The 21,056-nt window shown below is 41.2% G+C and overlaps 4 protein-coding genes and 2 non-coding genes across 7 annotated transcripts; 5 read left to right on the top strand and 1 right to left on the bottom strand.

The window, feature by feature from the left end:
• The first annotated feature begins 219 nt into the window (after positions 1-219).
• On the top strand, positions 220-4,837 carry LOC136425400 (riboflavin kinase-like). Of its 2 annotated transcripts, none has more exons than XM_066414258.1 (4): positions 220-374; positions 2,963-3,114; positions 3,705-3,807; positions 4,464-4,837. In XM_066414258.1, the coding sequence occupies exons 1-4, from the start codon at positions 284-286 to the stop codon at positions 4,583-4,585; spliced, it is 468 nt and encodes a 155-aa protein (XP_066270355.1). In that variant the 5' UTR covers positions 220-283; the 3' UTR covers positions 4,586-4,837. The 2 variants fall into 2 exon arrangements, with proteins under 2 accessions (XP_066270355.1, XP_066270356.1); XM_066414259.1 differs by lacking the exon at positions 220-374 and adding an exon at positions 1,963-2,110.
• A 2,800-nt stretch (positions 4,838-7,637) lies between these two features.
• LOC136425614 (uncharacterized) lies at positions 7,638-12,302 on the top strand. Its single transcript, XM_066414538.1, has 5 exons — positions 7,638-7,751; positions 9,740-9,868; positions 10,190-10,357; positions 10,964-11,097; positions 12,171-12,302. The coding sequence occupies exons 1-5, from the start codon at positions 7,706-7,708 to the stop codon at positions 12,204-12,206; spliced, it is 513 nt and encodes a 170-aa protein (XP_066270635.1). The 5' UTR covers positions 7,638-7,705; the 3' UTR covers positions 12,207-12,302.
• Positions 9,181-9,262, top strand: Trnas-aga (transfer RNA serine (anticodon AGA)). The gene has a single exon. It is a non-coding gene; the product is annotated as a tRNA-Ser (tRNA).
• On the top strand, positions 10,573-10,654 carry Trnas-aga (transfer RNA serine (anticodon AGA)). The gene has a single exon. It is a non-coding gene; the product is annotated as a tRNA-Ser (tRNA).
• A 663-nt stretch (positions 12,303-12,965) lies between the features above and the next one.
• Positions 12,966-13,862, bottom strand: LOC136425146 (zinc finger protein 782-like). The gene has a single exon (XM_066413944.1). It carries the CDS (start codon positions 13,860-13,862, stop codon positions 12,966-12,968), a length of 897 nt encoding a protein of 298 aa, XP_066270041.1.
• Positions 13,863-16,648: 2,786 nt separating this feature from the next.
• LOC136425370 (putative peptidyl-prolyl cis-trans isomerase) lies at positions 16,649-20,959 on the top strand. The gene is made up of 5 exons (XM_066414220.1): positions 16,649-16,858; positions 18,299-18,406; positions 19,242-19,341; positions 19,934-20,121; positions 20,750-20,959. The coding sequence occupies exons 1-5, from the start codon at positions 16,754-16,756 to the stop codon at positions 20,891-20,893; spliced, it is 645 nt and encodes a 214-aa protein (XP_066270317.1). The 5' UTR covers positions 16,649-16,753; the 3' UTR covers positions 20,894-20,959.
• The last annotated feature ends 97 nt before the right edge of the window (positions 20,960-21,056 follow it).

Here is a 21,056-nt window from a genome sequence, read left to right as displayed (position 1 = left end):
GGTTTTTGGCAGTACCATTCATATAATAGGGGTAGATAAAATTTCATATCTGAGGACAAAATAGTATTGTAAAAGCAATACAAAGCTATAGTTTGATCTCAGATTTTTTTGGATTATCGTGAATATATAAAATCTATATAGAGATAATGATGTTTACAACAATGTCGTATTTTGATTTCCCCCGAAGCATTTATTGGTATAGTCGACCGACATTGCGCAACCTTTGACCTCGTCACTATAAAAACGTAGCTTGTCTAAAAGCTGCACGGAACCATCTAGAAAAATGAACTTTTCGCGCGTTTTACCTTATTTCTGCCGCGGGAAAGTTGTACACGGGTTCGGTAGAGGAAGTAAAGAACTAGGAATACCTACAGGTAGGTGTTGGCTTCCACAGATTCTGGCACAATTTATGTTTTGCCGGTTTGATAATTATTGTGTAACCTTGGACACCGCGGGATCAGGAAATATTTGCAAATCTGTGACTTACGATTTAACAGGGTAAGGTACTGTCTACATACTTCATTTTAGAAAAAAAGTTTTAAAAAAAACCCCAGATGATATTTCTTACTCCTATGTTCTGGCTTTTGTCGTTGATTTTACTATCTTTTTACGGGGGAGGGGGGCAGGAAGTATATAATTTTTTTCCTCCCTCACATACGTTTATGAATGTTAAACATCCAGGTAAGCAAATAGAGTAGTACAATTTAAACTTTACATCTGGACAAATTTCGATAAAAATCGGACGTTTCGGGCGTCCATCCGACTGCCCTTTTTCAACGAGAAGTTTACTTACGGATGCGTAAAGAATGTTAATTCCTAAGTTCTAAATAAACAAAAGGTAACTCACATGTACGTGACTTGTCGTTTTCAAAGTGTACGTGACCGGATACGCAAATTAACTATTCTCTAGCAGCAATACCATTTGATTGACAGGGACTAAGAGTTCGAGTTAATAATTTTCAAGTTTGACATTTGTTCATGGCCAACAATTTGTCTGACAAATATAACAAGGCCTCCACTTTATATGCGGTTTTTAAAGGTCAGCTATAATTTACTTTTGTTTGAACCTGAATCCTTTCTTGCTTGTTATCGCACTTACATATATGGTTACACTGTCCTTCAGAAAGGTTGGTAAGCCTATATATACTGGTCATTGAAGTGATATGAACTGTTTGTATGTAAACTTAATTGGGATCATTTGGGCGACAGCTATGAACCCTAGCTCACGTGATCAGCTAACACGTCATATCCACAGCTAGCGTGCGGTGCCACAGGTCTCCAGAATAATTAAAAAAGTATAGACTCTTGATTTTGGTTGATCATATTTACACTGGAACAGTCCTACCTGACCGAAATTTCTACTCTACTCTACTCTACTCTACTTTACTCTACTCTACTCTACTCTACTCTACTCTACTCTACTCTACTCTACTCTACTCTACTCTACTCTACTCTACTCTACTCTACTCTACTCTACTCTACTCTACTCTACTCTACATTGTTACTCTATCAATTTCTGTATTATACATCATTTGCTGGTGTGTTACACCGAAGGGCAGTTATATACCGGCTATATAGATACAGATACATTTGAAAGCTTATTTCTTACCCTTTACATCCAATCTTCTGATTGTACATTCATGGGTCATATGCACCAGGGCTGTGTATGTGAGCTGGTCCTGAGAAAAAAGTTCTGAAACTTCCCATGATCATATGTCTTGTTTTTTGGGGGGGTTCTGGACAGTACCATTTATATGATAGGGGATAAATGGTATTTCATATTTGAGGTCAGTGCAGTCTTTTAAAAACAATATAAACCAATAGTTTGATCTTCAAATTTATTAACTATCATTTATACATAAAATCATAAGATATAATATGTGATACAATAAAGTTTGCAGCAATGTCATCTTTTGATTTCCCCCGAACCATTGGTATAGTCGACCGGCATTGTGCAACTTTTGACCTCGTCACTATAAACGTAGCTTGTCTAAAAGCTATACGGAACCATCTAGAAAAATGAACTTTTCGCGTGTTTTACCTTATTTCTGCCGCGGGAAAGTTGTACCCGGGTTCGGTAGTTGTAGTAAGGAAATGGGAATACCTACAGGTAGGTGTTGGCTTCTACAAATTCTGGCAAAATGTACGTTTTGCCGGTTTGATAATTGTGTAACCTTGGACACGAGATCAGGAAATATTTGCAAAATCTGAGACTTATGATTTAACTTGGAAACAGGGTATTATAGATACTGTATACATGCTTCATTTTAGAAAAGAAGTCCACAAAAAAAATCCCTAGATGATATTTCTTATGGATTTTAGCTTTTTATGGGGGAGGGGGGGCAGGAAGTATATATTTAATTAGATTTTTTTTTTCCTTACTCACATGTTATTACGTGACAGGATATGCAAATTGTATTATGTATCATTTGCTGGTGTGTTACACCGAAGGGCAGTTACATGTGTACTAGTATATATATATATACCGGCTATATTATAGATACAGATACATCTTAAAGCTTATTTATTACCCATAACATCCAATCTTCTGATTGTACATTCATGGGTCATATGCACCAGAGCTGGTCCTGAGAAAAAAGTGCTGAAACTTCCCATGATCATATGTCTGTTTTTTTGGGGGGGTAGCCATACCATCTTATTGGGAGGGGTGTTTTTTGTGGTCGCTAGCGTTCTCTCTATTTTTAACAAATCGGCACACAACTATCACACATTCAACTCAAACAAAAAGAAAAAATTCAATACTAATTCATATTTATAAAAAGACCCCATAATCGCTAAACTAACATAGCAAACCTGAAGTATATGTAGCACAAATACTTAACTCTAGTTGTGTTAATCAAGGGGGTTCTTATTTTAACCTCCTTTAATATGTTAAGTTTACAACTCTCTTCTTTGCTGTATCTATTTGTCTGTTTATTTGTTTCTTATATGTTTTTTTCAGCAAATCTGGCTAAGGAGGTGGTGGAGCACATACCCGAGGACATTCCAACTGGCATATATTACGGCTGGGCTAGTGTTGACGGAGGGGAGGTGCACAAGATGGTCATGAGTCTCGGATGGAACCCGTTTTACAAGGACAAGACAAAATCTATGGTTTGTCAAAGTTTGTCAAGAATAGCACTCAAAAAACTAGTCGAAAGGATTTTGTTGACTCACTGGCTTTTTGGTGATCTCTGAGCAAATGTTGAGAATGGAAGATTGTAAAATTTTCTGACTGCTGGGTTTCTCTTGGCTTCTCTTTGGTGTGGCTGGTATTCAGAAAACATTATGATTACAATATTCCACCTTAGCATCTGCTTGAAGATTACCATTTTAGTGGTCATCAGTTAATGTGGATTGTAGGAGGTTAACATTTTTATAGTCTCAAATATAAAGTGGTTAAGTCACCATAAGGTGAACAATATTAGTAATTGGTATATATAATGGCTGAAACTATTGAATAATAGATCAATTGACAATGTCTTTGCAAAAAATAAAGTGTCATATGGGGTAAGGGAACATTTTAGCATGTCATAAGTGTGCAAATTTAAGCAAGGTAAGTGTTTTACATGATGATTGCCTGCTTTCATGTTATTTACTTGCACACCATTTGCATACTTTGGGACAAGTTGAAAGGGTTTGTACCCCAGCTCATGATGATGTGTAGAAGTAATGTGCTTTGTGTGATTGTTCTTTGTTCACAGGAGCCTCATATTCTGCATCACTTCAAGGAGGACTTCTATGGTTCCACCCTCAGTGTGTGTATAGTTGGGTACATACGGCCAGAGATGTCTTATAATTCTGTTGGTAAGTATGTTCTGAAATCAGGCCCATTCTAAAATATGAACAAAAATCCTTTGGTAGTTTAGCTAAAGGAGTATTCTTTTTGGCATAAGCTGTCATTTGGTGCTGGCTATCACAGTCGGATTCTTCTTCAAAATATGGCTGTAAACAACAAGGCAATCAGACATGACAGACCCCATCAGGCTGTAATAGCACCCTCTGGCAGAAAACACAGAAACTGCACTGCAGAAGCATGCACACACACACGCGCACACACACACACACACACATATTCATTACCACACACACACTCACATGTGCACACAAGTCAAAAACATTACTTCACTCCCTTGGGGTGAAGTTAAAACAACTTAGAGAGATAGAACACAATTTGAGGAAGACATGTAATATATAGCTCAATTGGTAGCGGCTTCGCAGTTGAGCCCCCTGTTTCCAATTAGTTGGATCCGGGAGACCCCGGATCGAATCCTGGGAAGGGTATTCTTGTCGGGGCTGCACCGTCTTTCGGAAGAGACGAAAAATGGGGGTCCCGTGTTTGAGGAGGTGCCTCGAGCGCGTTACAACAGCCTCATTACTCACATGGGTACCTACTGGCTGAAATAATGCAACCTGGTGAACATAACTTGGTGAATATATTAACCCACTTTATTCCTTTCCAGAGGAACTGATAGCTGCTATCCACTCAGACATGGAAGTCGCCAAACAGGAGCTGGACAAACCCGAGAACAGGATGTACAGAGATGACAACTTCTTTCAGGAGAAGACTTCATCATCGCTCTGATTATAGATTAAATATGTACATGAAGATCAATATCAATCATTCTAAATCTAGCTTATATTTTACGACATTACCTTGAAGCCTAGAAGCTTGCATTCTGCAGTACACAAGCAACTACCCTGGTAAACCAGTCTACAACCTGTCTCTTTGTTCCCTGGTATATAAGTTTCCAGCCAATCACATTGCCTCTTGACTGTTGGAAGTGACATGATTGGCTGGTAGCTTAACTGGGAAGAACATCTGGGCATGTGCCAAGAGAGTATCTGATTGGCTGACAGTGGCCAGTACTAGTATTGAACACTCCCAGAAAGATAGAATAATTGTAGGCTGTTTTATCAGGACTGTTTTTAATAATGCAATCTGTGAGCTGGTAAGAAAAGATTATAGTTCAGATAAAATGCTCCCTATACCTTTATTGTGAGGTATAGTGCTTGTGAGGTATCATATTGGCAAGAAATCTCAGGGAAGCCAACCCGCTATACAACTATGACCTAATGTTCCTATGAGCACCATCCCTCAAGAACCATGTACTTCAGACATAGACGGTATTGATGAACACACAATGCCAAATACAAAATGTATTGTATCTTTGTAGCACTTTGTTACAGCATTCTCCCTTTCGTCATACAATATTTTCCAAAAATAATTTCATCAGGTTGGTAGAATCAAGGAGGTTATATAACCTCCTTGGTAGAATATAGGGTATAGGAGATTCCTTTCACACAACCAGGTAATCTCACCTGCTAACGTTGCGGTGTCTGTCAGACACCTTCTTAAGAGCTTCTGATTGGAGTACTGCTTCTCACCGCTAGAAGTAGCCGATGTAGGGGGGATACAAGCTTAGCCAGGTTTGGCACAGTGTTCTCACCGCAAAAGCGCCACCTACATCGGCTACTTCTAGCGGTGAGAAGCAGTACTCCAATCAGAAGCTCTTAAGAAGGTGTCTGACAGACACCGCAACGTTAGCAGGTGAGATTACCTGGTTGTGTAAAAAGAATCTCCTACACCCCATACAATGTTTTGTCGTAGGAAATTGCAGTAAGGCTATAACAAGACCGACAGTCACGGATCTATGGCAATCTTTCAGTAACAAAGACTACTTAACAAGACAGCTGAATCCGTACGACATATTCACAATTGTCATAATACTGCCCTCAATTTGCTGTTGGGCTCGTAGTAGGATATTGTGTCATCGCCCACACATCTGCTTGTATCAGTGCTTCTCTTTACCAGTTCTTGTATGTTTACAAGGACATATTGAAAGAAAATTTGATGGCGTATATATTTATGCAAATCATTAGCTTATTTGGATATATTTTTTCTGTATTTGCATTGGATTATAAGAATGTCATGTTATTTCATGTATAAAGAAAATGACACCATTGCAACATATGTATGCAAGAGCTGATTTCCTTTTATTTCTCTAATTTGTCTTGAATTGTGAGCATTTTGTGACTGAATCAAAAAAAAATTATAAAACCATAGGTCCTCATGTTGGAAACGTGACAATTGTTATTTTCTATTGCCAGTTTTTTCACTTCTTTGTATACATCATGTGGAAAATTTCTGTTGACAGTAGACTTAAAGGAGTCCTAAAGTCCAGAGGGGGGAGTTATTTTCCAATGGATGGTAATTTTAGGAAGTAGAAATTAATATTTTTTACAGTATACGATAAAGTACCCACTATCCCGTGCGCATCCAAAAGTATTCAGTATTCTACCAAATTCCCCAGGAGACCCTCAGCCTATGTGTTTTTTACAATGTGCCTGACAATGCCTTACAAAAGTAAGATTACAAAAAGAATGTCAGGGTGGTTAAGAAAGATCTTCTTGCTATGTACTCTTGTACATCTTGTTAACAATTGGCTTTCTTATTGTGCTTAACCACCCTCATTTAGGCCGAAAATATCCACGTTTAAAAATGTATGTTTACGCATAGGGAATACACTGGTAGGGTCTGCAGGGGTTTAGTGAGTATCATATTGTGTTAAAAAAACACACCTTGTGTAATTCACCACAAGTTGAATTCTGTACAAAGTCGGCTGATTATGTATTGATTGATACATAATCTAGTGGAAAATAACACCGCCTTCTGGAGTTTAGGACTCCTTTAAACCATGCACTATGAAAGAAAAACAGATATTGAAGAAATGCATTTTATTGTGTAAAATGGGTATTTAAGTTTTGCTTTTAGAAATAGATGCAAAAAAAGGGTCCAATAAAGCTTTAGGCCATGCCAATTAAATTTGTTGTTTCTCATATTTAGATAGAAAATGATGCTGTGTTGGAAGATCAACATGAAAACAGAGTCTGAGGGGATAGTCTTACCACGGTTAACACAGTTTCAGGGGGTGAAAATAGTCTTTAAGACTTCACTAAAAATGCCTGAAACCCAAGGAATTGATTGTAAAAATTAATGGTAATGAGTGTGTTTAATTAAAAGATTATGACATTTAACAATGACAACATATACGATTGTTTTATCATCCTTAACATGTGAGTATATGAAGTTTGAACTGTTTATTAAAATGTTCAAAAGCACATCCATGAGTTGTTTGTGTGTGTTTCTTACATGTATCTAGAGCATAGTGTAAGAAAGAAGTTGGAAGAACTTAAAACAAGTAAATGAGCGTTTGTATGTGTGTTTTTGAGTGTGTTTGTGAGTGTATGTGTATTTGTGTCATACGAGAAAAAATTACTTATTTTTGGTCAAGAGCACATGTCAAGTTCCCACACATATCAATGGAGTGAACAGCTATTGATGTCTTTTCTACAACTTTCCAAACTTGGCTATAGCTTTGAAAGAAAATCCACCACGATATATGGCTTTTAATCGTCTTTCGTATGACTTGGTTTTCATCGGTCACTTTGCCCTCTGACAATTGCTTCTAGAACAACACACATCTGCCTAAAATTCGTGTAAATTGTTCTTAACACAAAGTGTGGTACGTGAAGTCAACATTTGCGGAAGGCCGCTGGTGACGACAGTTTACCTGTCTCGTATCTTATCCGGTTCCGCCCCGCCCCCTGAGCTGGCTTCCTTTCCGGTATACGTCACGTCATATATATAAGGCGTTCGCTGTGAAATTATCCACATTGTGCAAAAGTTCTCAGTGAAAGAAAAATGTACTCCTGGATTCTAGTAGCGGCGCTCGCAGTTTTGCGGGGAGGTATGTCTTACTTTTTAGATATACTTTCTCCTTCAGAATTATTATAAGTATACCGGCTGTACAGATGCAGAAGTGCTTAATAACTGAAATGGAAAATGTAAAAATACGACGGTTTACAACTTGCGAAAATGACTGCAATATTTTGTCAACTTTGAAACCGTGATAGCAAAACTGCACGGCGTAAAAATCAAAAAGAACACGCGTTTCAAAAGTCGCTAGTTTTTCAGACGGGGTGACAAAAAGTCAGCCCATGAAACAGCTCCCCCAGCGCCAAAAGGTATATTGCACCGTTAAGCAATCCACACTTGACTTCACTTCTTCCTTGAAGCATTTTGGTAGGAAAAGTGGATCTATTGGTAGACAATCAGACAAAGCAACGTTGCATTTGTTCCAAATCGTATTGTTTCACAAATCAGGATTGAAATTTGGATGTTGTAGTCCTTCAGAATGTGTCAGTTTACAGAAAATGTATCCACGACCACCATCACAGTGGCGAAGGAAAAACATATTGTATCATTTGACCTAAGATCCCATCGGTTACTTTGTGAACAGTCTTAAGTATTGTCATTCTTAATTTTGAATGGCCACCTTTCTTAACAAACGTCAAACAAGCTTTGGAATTTCAAACCCTTTGAGAGCCTTTCGTAATTTGCCCATTCCCGAAAAGACCTAAACTTGGCAATTTGGCGGTCTCCTTTGTCACTTTTCAGGTCGCGGCCGGGAGCGGTACTGCAGATTAGGCTCTGATTGGGTTTTCAGGTTCCGACTTGTAAAACGTGAACATATAAATGACCTTAGTCTTAAAGTAAGTGAACAATGTCCCAAACAGGTCCAAACGTCTTCCTATACATTTAGAATGACTTTTGAGACTTCTAAAAACGCCAGTTGGCATAAAAAGGATCGATATTCAGGCGCCACGCGAGGAGCTCATGTAACGCCGTGGTCGCATGTGGAAGCGCCACCTATATTCATGAACATTTCAGTCATTTGGACGAGATTAGTGCGTTATGGATATATGTGGACATCATCCGCTATCCCTTGACCACTTTGGCCCTTTACTCAACTGTTCCTCCCCTCAAAGGCAAACATGATATACCGGTACTAAATATATGAACATTGAAACAGTTCAGCGCAAGTCCGAATGGCTCCCATCTTTGGAAACAGAAATGGGACACAAATAATAAGGATTTAAAAAAATACTGATATGAATAATTTCAATGAACTTTTGCTTTGATATCAATATCAGAGAGTTTACGGCCAACGGAAATAAACTTCCACGTAGTTGCAGTAGTTTTCTGCATTACTAAATAAAGGGAAAAAAACTAAATCTCACGATGTATATTTGATCGACATGAACTTGGGTGACGCTTTAGAAAGTTGTCTCGAATTATTCAATGTGTGGCGTTTATTAAGGTAGAACATCAACTGAGTTCTCGTGGCCGAGTGGTTAAGGCGATAGACTAGAAATCTATTGGGCTCTGCCCGCGCAGGTTCGAATCCTGCCGACAACGAATTCTTTTTTCTTCACATTTTTATTTTCGGAACCGTGGCCTAGTGGCCCAATCCCTATTTGCTCGTCTCTGAAAGGTGAAGAATTTTTGATAGTCACATTATTGTCGTAGGTTCCTTGTTGAGAAGACCCACACCTCGAGCACGTTAAAGAACCCATCACACTTGTCGACAAGCGTAGGGTCACGCTCTGGTATGCGTGGATCCGATACGTCCAGATACACAGATTGTAATCACGCCTCCAGGTAAAGTCATAACAAACAAACAAATAAATCTTAGGCCCGATTTACACACAAGTTTTTGGAGTCGACTCGGGGCTGTGTGTGAGGAGCTTTGGGCTGCTCAACTGGAGTTTTCCTACGAGAAAACTCAACTTGAGTGCCCTAGCCTAGGGTCCTCCCTGCACAGTCCTGAGTCGACTCCAAAGCGACTCAAAACTTGTGTGTAAGTCGGACCTTAGACTTTCACTTTTGTTCCAGTGTCGGGTCAGTTCGGCATCTGTGCGGAGATGTGCGTGGCCGGAGGGTGTCCGGAGGGTCAGGCCTGCCTGTCCAACGGCTGCGGCCACACGTGTCAGACCGTCCCTACAGCCAGCGTTGGTCTGGAGCGTAAGTACCGTCACAAAGATATGGACACTTTAGCATGAAAGTTTATCTCTGTTTGTAGTTATCATTGTAGCTTTGTTCTACAACACAACGTAAACTCACCAACTTTTCGCCTGTCGAGATCTGTACTAAATTTCATATCCTTCTTGTATTGGCTATGAGGTCGCTTGCCTCCAGTGTTCTTTTCATTCGCACCCTGGTCGTGATTATATGAGGGCTGTTGTGCGGACAGCCGAAACTTCAGTTAGACTGCTTTTCTGCCAATGGAAAGCAGTGAAAATTTAGCTACTTTTAAGCTTGTGACTTTTGGTAAATTTTTGGCAGAGTTCTGCCCGGACTCCTCCGGCATGGTCGGCATCTGTGTGGAGGGCTGTGGCTCGTTCAGCTGGGGCGGACAGTGGGCCCTGCAGCGGTTCGGGAGCTGTCCCGCCGGACAGGCGTGCTGCTCGAACGGCTGCGGACACGTCTGCATGCCTGTCCAGCAACAACGGGGTAAGTGTGGGAAACCGTGATGATAAGAGCTTTTTACTGAATATGAGGAACCTTCATTTTCTGTGTCAGAAATGAGTTGACTTGCAGTAATTCTGCCCTATCACAAATGAATGAAAGGTAAATGTATACTTGATCAACATGAACTTGGGTGAAGTTCTAGGGGTTGTATTGGATTATTCGATGTCTGACGTTTATTACCTTGCGTCATTAACTGAGTTGTCGTGGCCGAGTGGTTAAGGCGATAGACTAGAAATCTGTTGGGCTCTGCCCGCGCAGGTTCGAATCCTGCCGACAACGAATTATTTTCTTCATATTTTTAGTTGCGGGACCAACGTTTTGAATCACAATTTGCGCTACTGGAAGGTAGAGCAGTTTTCTTAGCAGGGACATTAAGTCGGAGGTTCTATTTCTTAGGAGACCCACACCTCGAGCACGTTAAAGAACCCACCACACTTGTCGACAAAAGTAGGGTTACGTTCCGAACTTTATCCAGAATACGAGGAACCCTTTTCTGTGTCAGAAATGAGCTGGTCATATTTTCTCGGGAGGACCAAAGGATCAATCAAGGAATTGCTGAATGAAATTTTTTCTCCTATGTTCGAACAGTTATCCCAGCTAGTCAGAAGAACGTACTGCAGGACTTGATCGACTCGATTAACCCTTCCGACCTTCTCGTCTGTGCCTTGTACTGCCCCTGCGGATACAGCGGGCCCTGCAGCTGCCAGTCCTGCACGTCCTTGGTAACGTCTACTTTTCATCAGAATCATTTTGATTCTTGTAGAGGATGTGAAACATGCTAAGTTACCGCTAAAAGCAAACAACGCTGTATTCTGATTGGCCAACGAATCATTTATTGTCCAATCATCGTGCAGCTACCATGACGTTATAGTCAATCTGCAGCATTTATTCTATTGGCTGCTAGGGTTCGCTCTTAAATATCCAACGTAAAATCGCATAAGCAGTATTACTGTGGTGTCGTGCTTTTTGAATCCGCTTGGTGGCGCCCTTGACAGGCAGCAAAAACTCGGCTTGATTACCTGCTGGTTGGTGTGGCCGATAATCAGTGCAGTTATGAGTTGTTTTCTATTATTGGGCGCAAAGAAGTAGGGAAATACGCAATAAATGCAACTTTGATGAAATTTTATAACTTCCATGGCCTTTGATCCTACCAGATGCCCAGTATAACCAAGGACATTATATATATGTCCTTGGTATAACTTTGACATTGGATGTGTAGTTAGGTAATAACTGACATAGGGGTTAACTCACTCACTCACTCACTCAGTAAGAAAATTTTTCAGACAGTGGCCCATCAGTAAATAATATTTTTAATAGGACTCCATCTTTGTTTCATAAATTCACATAGAGACCAATGTCATGGTTTTATATTGATTTATATACAAGTGACATCACTAACATAGACTCCATCAGACACAATGGGGTTGGCTTACAATAGATCAGTAGGGTTCATCCCAAAAAGTCTGGTAGAGGCTATCACTAATGTATAATCCTAATCTTATTTAATTTTCTACAGGTCGTTTTGCTCATTCTCTTCAAGATACAGTCATCGTTTTATATGTTGGCACCTACATCTTTATGAAAATCATGATAAATAAATGAATAAATAAATAAATAAAGCAAAATAAATGGGCAGCATTTAACATTCAGTGTGTAGCTTGACTAAAGACTAGTGCACTCCTACCAACCTTCCCATCTCACTGACCCCCTTAGGCTTAGTCCCTGCCAGTGAGAGATTGTGTAAACACAGGCTATACTGTGTGTACTTAACATGCTTGTTCTTGTACCATCACAGGAAGACTTTGACAACCTCAACCCCATCCTGTCTTAAGAGATGACATCATCACCTCGGCTTTCCAACAGGCATGAAGAAATCAAGAACTATCAAAAGATAACAAAATAAATCATAACAAAAATGAAAAACTAATTGTTTATGTGGTTTTTTTTCACAGTACTTTGATAATATTGGAACTCCCCCCTTGACAAGTGTTTTCGTCCTGAATACAATCTGAACTCACAAGTCTTCCAAACTAACCTTCACTGCCATCTCCTAGCATAGTCTCCCATAACGTTATCTCTCATGAACTTAGTTCAGTGCCTAGAACTGGTCTCTTGGCCTTACACTGAGAAAAATAAAGAAATAATAATATCAATAATAATAGGATTTTTCACACTCTTTAGATATGTCGTGGGCATTTTCCACAGAGCCCAACAGAAAGGTTTGTGGTTTATTCTATAAAGTGATTATGTAGCCTGGGTGCCATCCTATTTCTCCCGGGGCTCCTTTGAGGGAATGTAGGAGCCCCAGTAGAAATAGGATGGCACCCAGGCTAGTGATTATGAGGTACGTTAAGTAAAATATATGTAAAAAAAGTACCAACAAAAGATTACCAATTGCAAGCACACACAACAGCAAGTAGATATCATCATAATGAAAAGTAAAGTCATCTAAGTGAACTATTTATGATAGCCTTGTATCAAGCCATTTGGGCACATTTTATTTGAGCTACATGTGGTAATGTTAATGCACAAATAGCAGTAGCGGCAACACCATAAATGCTTCCGCCACAGAGGTGTCGCCAAAAAAGTGTCATCCAGCAATTTGTACATGGCGAATCTTCACATGACGTGACAGGTTTCTCTTATGCTTTGTTGAGAAGTCACACTGATGGCACTTGTACGGGTGATCGCAGCTGTGCGTTTCCAGGTGTTTATCCAGGTGGTGCTTCCGAGTAGCCGCATAGTTACACTTGCTACATTTGTAGGGTCTCACACCGGAGTGAATCCTCATGTGTCGGTTCAGACCGGACCTGTCCGCTGTTCCGTACCCGCACACCCCGCAAACCAGCGGGCGCGCCCCCGTGTGCCTGGCCATGTGTCGGGCCAAGTTGTCCTTCTGAGCCGAGCTGTGCTCACAATACGGGCACTGGTACGGCTTGTATCCTGTATGGGTCCTCATGTGCTTAGTAAGGTTGGACTTGCACGACATTCGGAGGCCACACACATCGCAAGCAAACGGTCGCAGCCCTTCGTGCATGGCGATGTGTCGGTCTAAGCCCTGTTTCTGAGCAGCGGCGTAGTCACAGATGGGGCATTTGAAAGGCCGTGAGCCAGTATGTTTCCTCATGTGTTTGACCAAGTCACCTCTGTAAGCGACCCTGTGTCCGCACTCCCCGCACATGAAGGGTCTCTCACCGGTGTGCAGGCACAGGTGGGACTCAAGCACGTGTTTCCTGGTGGCAGAGTACTCGCAGTGTGGGCAGCGGTACGGGCGCTCGCCCGTGTGCGTCTGTTGGTGGATTCGCAGGTGGGCCTTTCTCGTAAAGCCCTTTCCACAGGTCACACATGGGTAAGGTCTCACGCCGGTGTGAGTCTGCACGTGCCGTTTTAGGTTACGCTTGTCCTTCGTGGCGTGATCACAGTGCGGACACTTATATTTACGTTCAAGTTTCACTTTAACTGACATGTTTTCTTCCGTTTGATCCATCTGGGGAAAAAAAGCGACAAGATTATCATGATAATTTGTCAGAGTCCAGAACTTACCTGTAGATAATAGCGGTGCAGTCCAAATTCCATATGATATTGGTATGCATAATGATACGTCAGAATTATATCAAAATTTTGATTTAAAAAATTTATCAAAATCTATATCAAAAAGTTTATAAAATGACATCAATTTTATCAAATGATATATCCACCCTATATTCAGCATTACGTATATGAAATCTGCATCTATTTTGAAGGTGGATTGTATAATGTTTTCATTGCTAACAGTGCAATCTACTAAGGCATATGTAAGTGCACTTTTCTGTACAGTATGAATGCATCAGTTAAAACAGCAGAATGTCACAGTTTACGAAAGCTTCCATTCCGTCACCCGATCGCCAACACCGAAGTGTTGTTTTCCTTAATGCCTTCGTACTTCGGTGTGAGACCACCTTATTAGGAAATACAAGTACTCAGGTCAAGCACAGTACGTAGCCCTCTTAAACGTTAATTTACAGCAAAACGTACGATCAAAAGTACCTTGGGTTGCCCCTGGACAATTAAATGTCCAGACAGCGTCACATCAAGGCTCATAAATCGCCGAAATCACGCTTAGAAGGTCAGGAAAACGGACTAGCCGACCCGGTCTAGACTGAGCTTGGACTGTACCACCATGATTGTAGGGGGTTCTGTCTCAAGTTTCCTCCAATACAAATGGGTGACTCGGTGAAAAAAAAGAAATATTTTAGGACCACGTAACGTTGGGTAACATAAATTCGCGGGGTACTTAAATTCGGGATTTTTCGAAAACGGGGTATTTAGGGATATGTGCTAGATGCAACATAAGTAATACCGCTAGAAATGCAAACCTGACAGACTTACGTATTCAGAACACTGGCTGAAAAGCTTCGATAAGCCGCGGGATTATAAGGCGACGAGGTCAAAAACTCTCCGTCCCTTATTAGAACAGTCTGAGGGCTTCGTGGGAGAATTACACAACATGGTTGTCGGCTGGTTTATAAGAAAAATGTCACATCCGCTTCCTGCTAAACACAATTCTTTACAAGACAACTTATTACAATCTCTTTTGCTAACCTGTAACTGGATTCTAAGTGTGATTAATCATCAAAACTCCTCTCTGTTGCTACAACCTACGGCACGTGTATTTTCCCGCCGCCATATTGTTAACCAGAATCCTGTTGTCAAGCAGACGACAAAGGTTTGTGAGGAACACCTTTTTGTCTAAATGCTGCGTGTGATAGTGGACTGAGGAAGATATTTTCCTCAAAGTTTGCTCCTAACACAACAAGGAACACATGGACATAGTAGTATTACCATTGCTACGGCATCCAGCTAACTTTCCATGAATAATGTAACGTTACACGTTGCCCGATGATGACGATGGGCCGACTTTGAGTGAAGTTCTACCGACTCAACACACGGGTTGTTCCCGAACTGGCCTGATGTGTGCGGTACGGCCGTTTTTTCGTGTATTTTTTTTACTTGGACAAGTCTATATCCATAGCACTCTCCTCAAGCCAAGGATGGAACGAATAGCTGCTGTATAAAATGTGATTAGCGGTAAGATATTCAAGACGAATCTTCTCTCCCGAATTAATGTGCCCCCCTGTCCGACAGCACTGTCATTCTGCGTGCGGCGGACGGTAGTTTTAAGTTGAAATATTATGGTGTCAGCACGACTAGAGACAAAATCTACCATATATATGATTAGTGCAAAGATAGTACATGATACTGACAGAATTATAGAAAAAAAGGATGGTTTATTGTTCTGCTAGATTGATTTCAGTCAACCATTATCGGAAAAATCCCGAATTTATGTTACCCAACGTTACATTCGACAGCAAAACTAGAAAAATTAACTTCTGTCTGAGTCTAAACCTAACTTGCACAGGTCATAAGGGGTGGGCCAAATCTTGATGGATGACGTCCAGGTCCATCAAGCAGATGTCTGGCGGGCTCATTATCGTTATGTCCACCGCAGAATCCTTTTGAGGTAGAAAACTGGTACAAATGTTGTACAAATGTTGTTGTGAATCTGAAATAATAAATTTTGTCATTCCCGACGCTTGTTAGATATGATGCAGTCTGATTGACAGATTTGATCTTCTGCGAACTTCGAAAAATAAACAGAAACTAGAAAGGACGATCAAAGAGCAGCGCATCAATAAGCCCATCAAACTAAACGGGCATTGCCGCTTTTGCCTTTCAAGTTAGGATCAAATTGAATCTTTAGAGTTTCTTTTTTATCACAGACCTTCGCGTACATGTAGTGTGGCCTAAGGTCACGCGTCCAGACGAAGGATACAGTACGGATACTTGTAGGCGATTCAAAAATGTTGTGTATTGATACATAACGCGGTTCGTCGTATGGCTATGACTCACTCATCAGTGGATTGGCATCTTACGTCATAGAGGATGAGAACGTTTTGAAAGGGTTGCAGCGATTATTATGCACGGTTATGATAAAAAAAAAGATTGGTTCTTCAAAATCCTTCTCACGCCAGGCGCATCATCTTTACTCTCATCCAACAACCGTTAGTTATGATAGAATTACGTTAGAAAAAATATCGGTGCAAAAATTTAAAAACCTCTGGGACCCCCGACCCTCTCACGTCAAGCGCATCGCCTTTACTATCATCCAGCTACGTATACCTGTGCGCAAGTTAGTTTATGTTAGAATTACGTTATAGTTGTGTTAGAATAAGACATCGGTGCTTCAGAAAAACCTCTGGGACCCCACTCACGTCAGGCGCATCACCTTTACTATCATCCAACCACCTTTGCGCACGTGTAGCCGGATGTCCGGGATGGGTGCGTGTTCCACGGCCACGTTTGATCCGCCGACCCGCCATTCTAACTCACCTGTTCAACATGAAGGACCACCTGAAGATTCTGTCTCTCCTCGCCTTCTTAGTCGGCGCCGCGTCGCTGAAACCGCCCAGTATGTTCGGCGGCAAGCTACTGGTCACAAAACAGGTAAGTTGGTGCACTCTAGAACTGAATGTATCTATGATACTATATTAGGGCCTGTTTTGCTTTTGCATTTCTTAGTTATTGATATGCCTTAAATGATGCTGTTAGTATATCGATTGTATAACTTTGTGTGCAGCACCCGTTTGTCTTAGTTGTCTACTATTGATCATATTTGATAAAAAATACACCAAAGAACAGATAGATAGACCTTAACGATGTACAATAGTGAAGAAAATATGTCGTGTTTTCCCAGTATGCGGATAAGCGTAGTGTCAATTCTCTGTCAATAGACCGCAATCAGAGCCTTCTTGTAAGCTTTAATATATTTCACAAAATGTTCTGTCGCTAATGCTCCACGTCTGTGACAACTTGAACTTGGAAATAGTTGCTTTAAACGTAAGTAAACCAAGTGCGTGCTCGAAGTAGAGTTTCATTCAGTCAATGACTATGCATGTCCGGATGGGATGTTACTAGTGGGAGCAATTTTGCCATTCAGAACTTCCTTTTTGGTTGAACGGTAATGTCCAAATTGCCCGACTGTATAAATCCTGACATAATCTACACCAATGTTGTTATAACACGTGTTCTCTTAAACTTGCAACATCATTATAACCGACGCAGATTTCTATGTGAACCCCAACTTATCAATTATCAGAAAATGAACGGTAGATAGCGGTTGTCACCTTATGACGGTATTTGTGTACACGTGTATGCAAGGGTGTGATAGCTAAAAATTTAAAGCATAGAAAGCTAGAAAATCATTTTGAGCAATACAGATTAACTAATCCTTTCCTGATAAACGCCAATGGACGTTTCTCATATGAGTATACCCGCACATGTGCATTTGCTAGGAAGCCACATTGCTCTGTTGTTTGGAAATTCTGGAAACCATCAGTGATCAGGACTAGAGCTTGGCTTACGATATTCTGATGAACCCACTACTGCTGATCAACAGATAGGAACCCGGATGTGGACGGCATGTGTCACCTCAACTATGATAAAGTCAACAAAACTTACTATTTTTTAAACACCTGTCCCACAGCCATTTTTCATACAGCATCTGATAGGAGGACGCCTTGAATTCAGTCTCAACCCTTTAGCTACTCATGAAAATAAGCATAGAAGATCCTTCAGAAATCGTCGACAGAGTGAAGAGTAAAGAAGAAAGACGTCTGCGAATAAGTTATCTCCGAGCAGATGTAGGATCCGGCACAGTCTCAGAGTTTTGCGCGTGTCTTTGAGTTTTACGTCTTCTAGCAGTGAGAAGGCGAAGAGTAAAAATGTTCATCACTATAAAGACGCACAAAATGCGGCAAAAACTAGCGTAAAATATTGAGCAATACTTTCGAATTCCTTTATCATATTTGGGGGTATTCTGAATCAGTGTGAAATAAATATGAATCAGAAAGATTATTTTCAACCAGTCACGTAACTTCGTTGCAGATATACCTGGATATAGACATCGGCGGCTTTAACATCGGGCGGGTCGTCATCGGAATGTTCGGTAGGGTGACTCCTCTGACTGTGGAGAACTTCCGAATATTATGCGTGGTAAGGAACAATTTCTATGGCTTGGTATTTGCAATAGAATAAAAAAACACTCACCGTACAAATTTTCGACCGGGCCGCGGATGTAACCTAGGTGTACTACAAAATACATTATATACACAGAGTACATAATATATATAGATGTCATAGCGCCAAAATGTTGAGTACATCCAAAGTTTGGAACAGATTTCTTGGATCAAAATGGTGCGGTTCAAACCCCGCTTGGGCACGATGTGAGTCCCTTTGGATGGGGACGTAAAGCCGGTTGCCCCATGTGTATGTTTGGGGACGTTCCTATTGATTGTGCTCCCCTCAAAACGCGAACGGTGGCCAAGCCACATCAAACTACCTTTCGAAAAAGCGCCATGCTTCTAATCCGTCGGTGGTCGTCGGCTTTACCTTATTATAAATAACTGTCACCATTGTGATTAACATATCCATTCAGAATTTTGGTATAAAACCTAGTTCTACCAGATCTTTCTTTAGTCACTGACGAAAGATAGCAGATGCTGTCTGAAACGTCTGACTGTTTCAAAATTTTATCCAGTTGCTTGAGTACCTATTTTTTGCGCACCTCTGTGATGGTTTATCAAAAGTAAAGAGAAATTAATATTTCTTACAGCCTTTGATAGACCAACTCTAACTAATCACACTGCCGTGTACATTTATACAATTACCAAGAAGCGAGAGGAAGTCGAAAATACTAGAGTATGCTTATATGGTAATACTCGTGAATATGTATAAATCTGTTAACATGTGACCTGTGCTTAGCCCAGTGGGGCAAACATGTACAATAAAGGTCCTCATTCATTAATACATACATATCTGTACATTACAGGGGGAACAGTCACACAGCTATGTCGGCACGCCGTTCCACCGCGTAGTCAAGGGGTACTTCATCCAGGGCGGTGACGTAGTCCATAAGGATGGAAGGGGGGGTAAGAGCTTCACCAGAATTACATTCATACCAAAAATGTAGTTCCCAGGTAATTGGCTTTTGGAAATAATAGGTTATGGAGAGCTTACTTTGACTAACTCCGAAACATGGTCTGGAGAAGGTTGGGAGGCTATGGTCAGTTACATGTATGAGTGACGGGCCTAACTCCCAACCATGATCTGGAGGCTATGGTCAGCTACATGTATGTGTGACAGGGGCCTAACTCCCAACCATGGTTTGGAGAAGGTTGGGAGGCTATGGTCAGCTACATGTATGTGTGACAGGGGCTTAACTCCCAGCCATGGTCTGGAGAAGGTTGGGAGGCTATGGTCAGCTACATGTATGTGTGACAGGGGCTTAACTCCCTGCCATGGTCTGGAGAAGGTTGGGAGGCTATGGTCAGCTACATGTATGTGTGACAGGGGCTTAACTCCCAACCATGGTCTGGAGAAGGTTGGGAGGCTATGGTCAGCTACATGTATGTGTAACATGTTTGGCCTATCTCCCAACCATGGTCTGGAGGCTATGGTCAGCTATATGTGACAGGGACTTACCATAAATACACCCTGTACACCCTTTGCTGTGTTCTGCAGGAACCAGCGCCTTTGGAGCCACATTTCAAGACGAAAACTTCCAGCTGAAGCACTGGGGTGAGGGTTGGGTCAGCATGGCGAACGCTGAGGAACCAAACACCAACCAGTCCCAGTTCTTCATCACACTAACCAACTGTCACTGGCTGGACGACAAACATGTGGTGTTTGGAAAGGTGTTGGAGGGAATGGTAAGTGGACACCTCATTGTCTCTAAAGCCCCCTCTCACTGGACCCGCGGCACGCTGGCGGCGTTGCTGCATCCTAAACTGGATTTGTGTTACCCTTGACTTTATAATGGGAATATCATTCAAATCGTACAAGTATGATCAAAAAGACGACAAAACACAAAAAGCTTAAAATGATTCGTTTTGTGTCGAGGAAATTCGTTGTGTGCTTTGTCAATTCGATCAGACGCAGCGATGCCGCCAGAGTGCCGCGAGTCCAGTGAAAGGGGGGCTTTAGGAACAATGTAGGATTTTCGTTTGCACCATGTTGGAGTGCACTAGACTCCAACATGGCCGCCAGGGGGATCTAAATCATAATCATCGAAAAGCCTGTAATGTTCTAGCTGTCAATCAAAATTACTATTCATTAAACTGGCTGGGTCATACCGGCTATAGAATGATTAAATGTACATGTACATACAGCTTATGAGTATTGGAGATAATCACATATCACTGGAATAGTTCCCTGCCCTGCTGTAGTGTTTGCACATGTCTGTAGTGCTATAGAAACAGAGATGGACCCTATACACCAAAAGGTATGGGAAGGACGTTAACTAACTTTAACTTAATCAACTCTCTGTCCTTTCCCCAGGACATTGTGCGGCACATTGGGAACATGGATCTGGATGACAGAGAGCGGCCGAAGGTGGACGCCGTCATATCCGGGTGTGGGGAGAAGAAAGCTGGGATAACTATGGTCGATCTACCGGCTGGGCATGACTCAGGCGAATTCTAACAAACCTTCTTAAAATTTGTTCTGTTTTTGGTATAAAATCTGGTTTCCCAATCCTATCGTTAGTCACTGACACTGACGAAACGTCTGACTGTTTCAAAATTTTATCCAGTTGCTTGAGTAACTATTTTTGGCGTGTTCTGTTTTTATTTTTTCCCGTCAATTT

This window comes from Branchiostoma lanceolatum, chromosome 19 (assembly GCF_035083965.1).
Source record: "Branchiostoma lanceolatum isolate klBraLanc5 chromosome 19, klBraLanc5.hap2, whole genome shotgun sequence".
In the NCBI taxonomy this organism is placed as follows: Eukaryota; Metazoa; Chordata; class Leptocardii; order Amphioxiformes; family Branchiostomatidae; genus Branchiostoma; species Branchiostoma lanceolatum.
Note: the sequence above shows the minus strand (reverse complement) of the source record. Positions and strands in the feature narration are given on the sequence as shown.

What these genes read in the sequence shown, in the direction of transcription:
- LOC136425614 (XM_066414538.1), top strand. Translation starts at nt 7,706, where the DNA reads ATGTACTCCTGGATTCTAGTAGCGGCGCTCGCAGTTTTGCGGGGAG. An exon ending in GCTCGCAGTTTTGCGGGGAG is followed by an intron (nt 7,752 to 9,739) that starts GTATGTCTTACT and finishes CTTTTGTTCCAG; the next exon opens with TGTCGGGTCAGTTCGGCATC. An exon ending in AGCCAGCGTTGGTCTGGAGC is followed by an intron (nt 9,869 to 10,189) that starts GTAAGTACCGTC and finishes AATTTTTGGCAG; the next exon opens with AGTTCTGCCCGGACTCCTCC.
- LOC136425400 (XM_066414258.1), top strand. Translation starts at nt 284, where the DNA reads ATGAACTTTTCGCGCGTTTTACCTTATTTCTGCCGCGGGAAAGTTGTA. An exon ending in AGAACTAGGAATACCTACAG is followed by an intron (nt 375 to 2,962) that starts GTAGGTGTTGGC and finishes TGTTTTTTTCAG; the next exon opens with CAAATCTGGCTAAGGAGGTG. An exon ending in AGGACAAGACAAAATCTATG is followed by an intron (nt 3,115 to 3,704) that starts GTTTGTCAAAGT and finishes CTTTGTTCACAG; the next exon opens with GAGCCTCATATTCTGCATCA.
- LOC136425146 (XM_066413944.1), bottom strand. Translation starts at nt 13,862, where the DNA reads ATGGATCAAACGGAAGAAAACATGTCAGTTAAAGTGAAACTTGAACGT.
- LOC136425370 (XM_066414220.1), top strand. Translation starts at nt 16,754, where the DNA reads ATGAAGGACCACCTGAAGATTCTGTCTCTCCTCGCCTTCTTAGTCGGC. An exon ending in CCATAAGGATGGAAGGGGGG is followed by an intron (nt 19,342 to 19,933) that starts GTAAGAGCTTCA and finishes TGTGTTCTGCAG; the next exon opens with GAACCAGCGCCTTTGGAGCC. An exon ending in GAAAGGTGTTGGAGGGAATG is followed by an intron (nt 20,122 to 20,749) that starts GTAAGTGGACAC and finishes TCCTTTCCCCAG; the next exon opens with GACATTGTGCGGCACATTGG.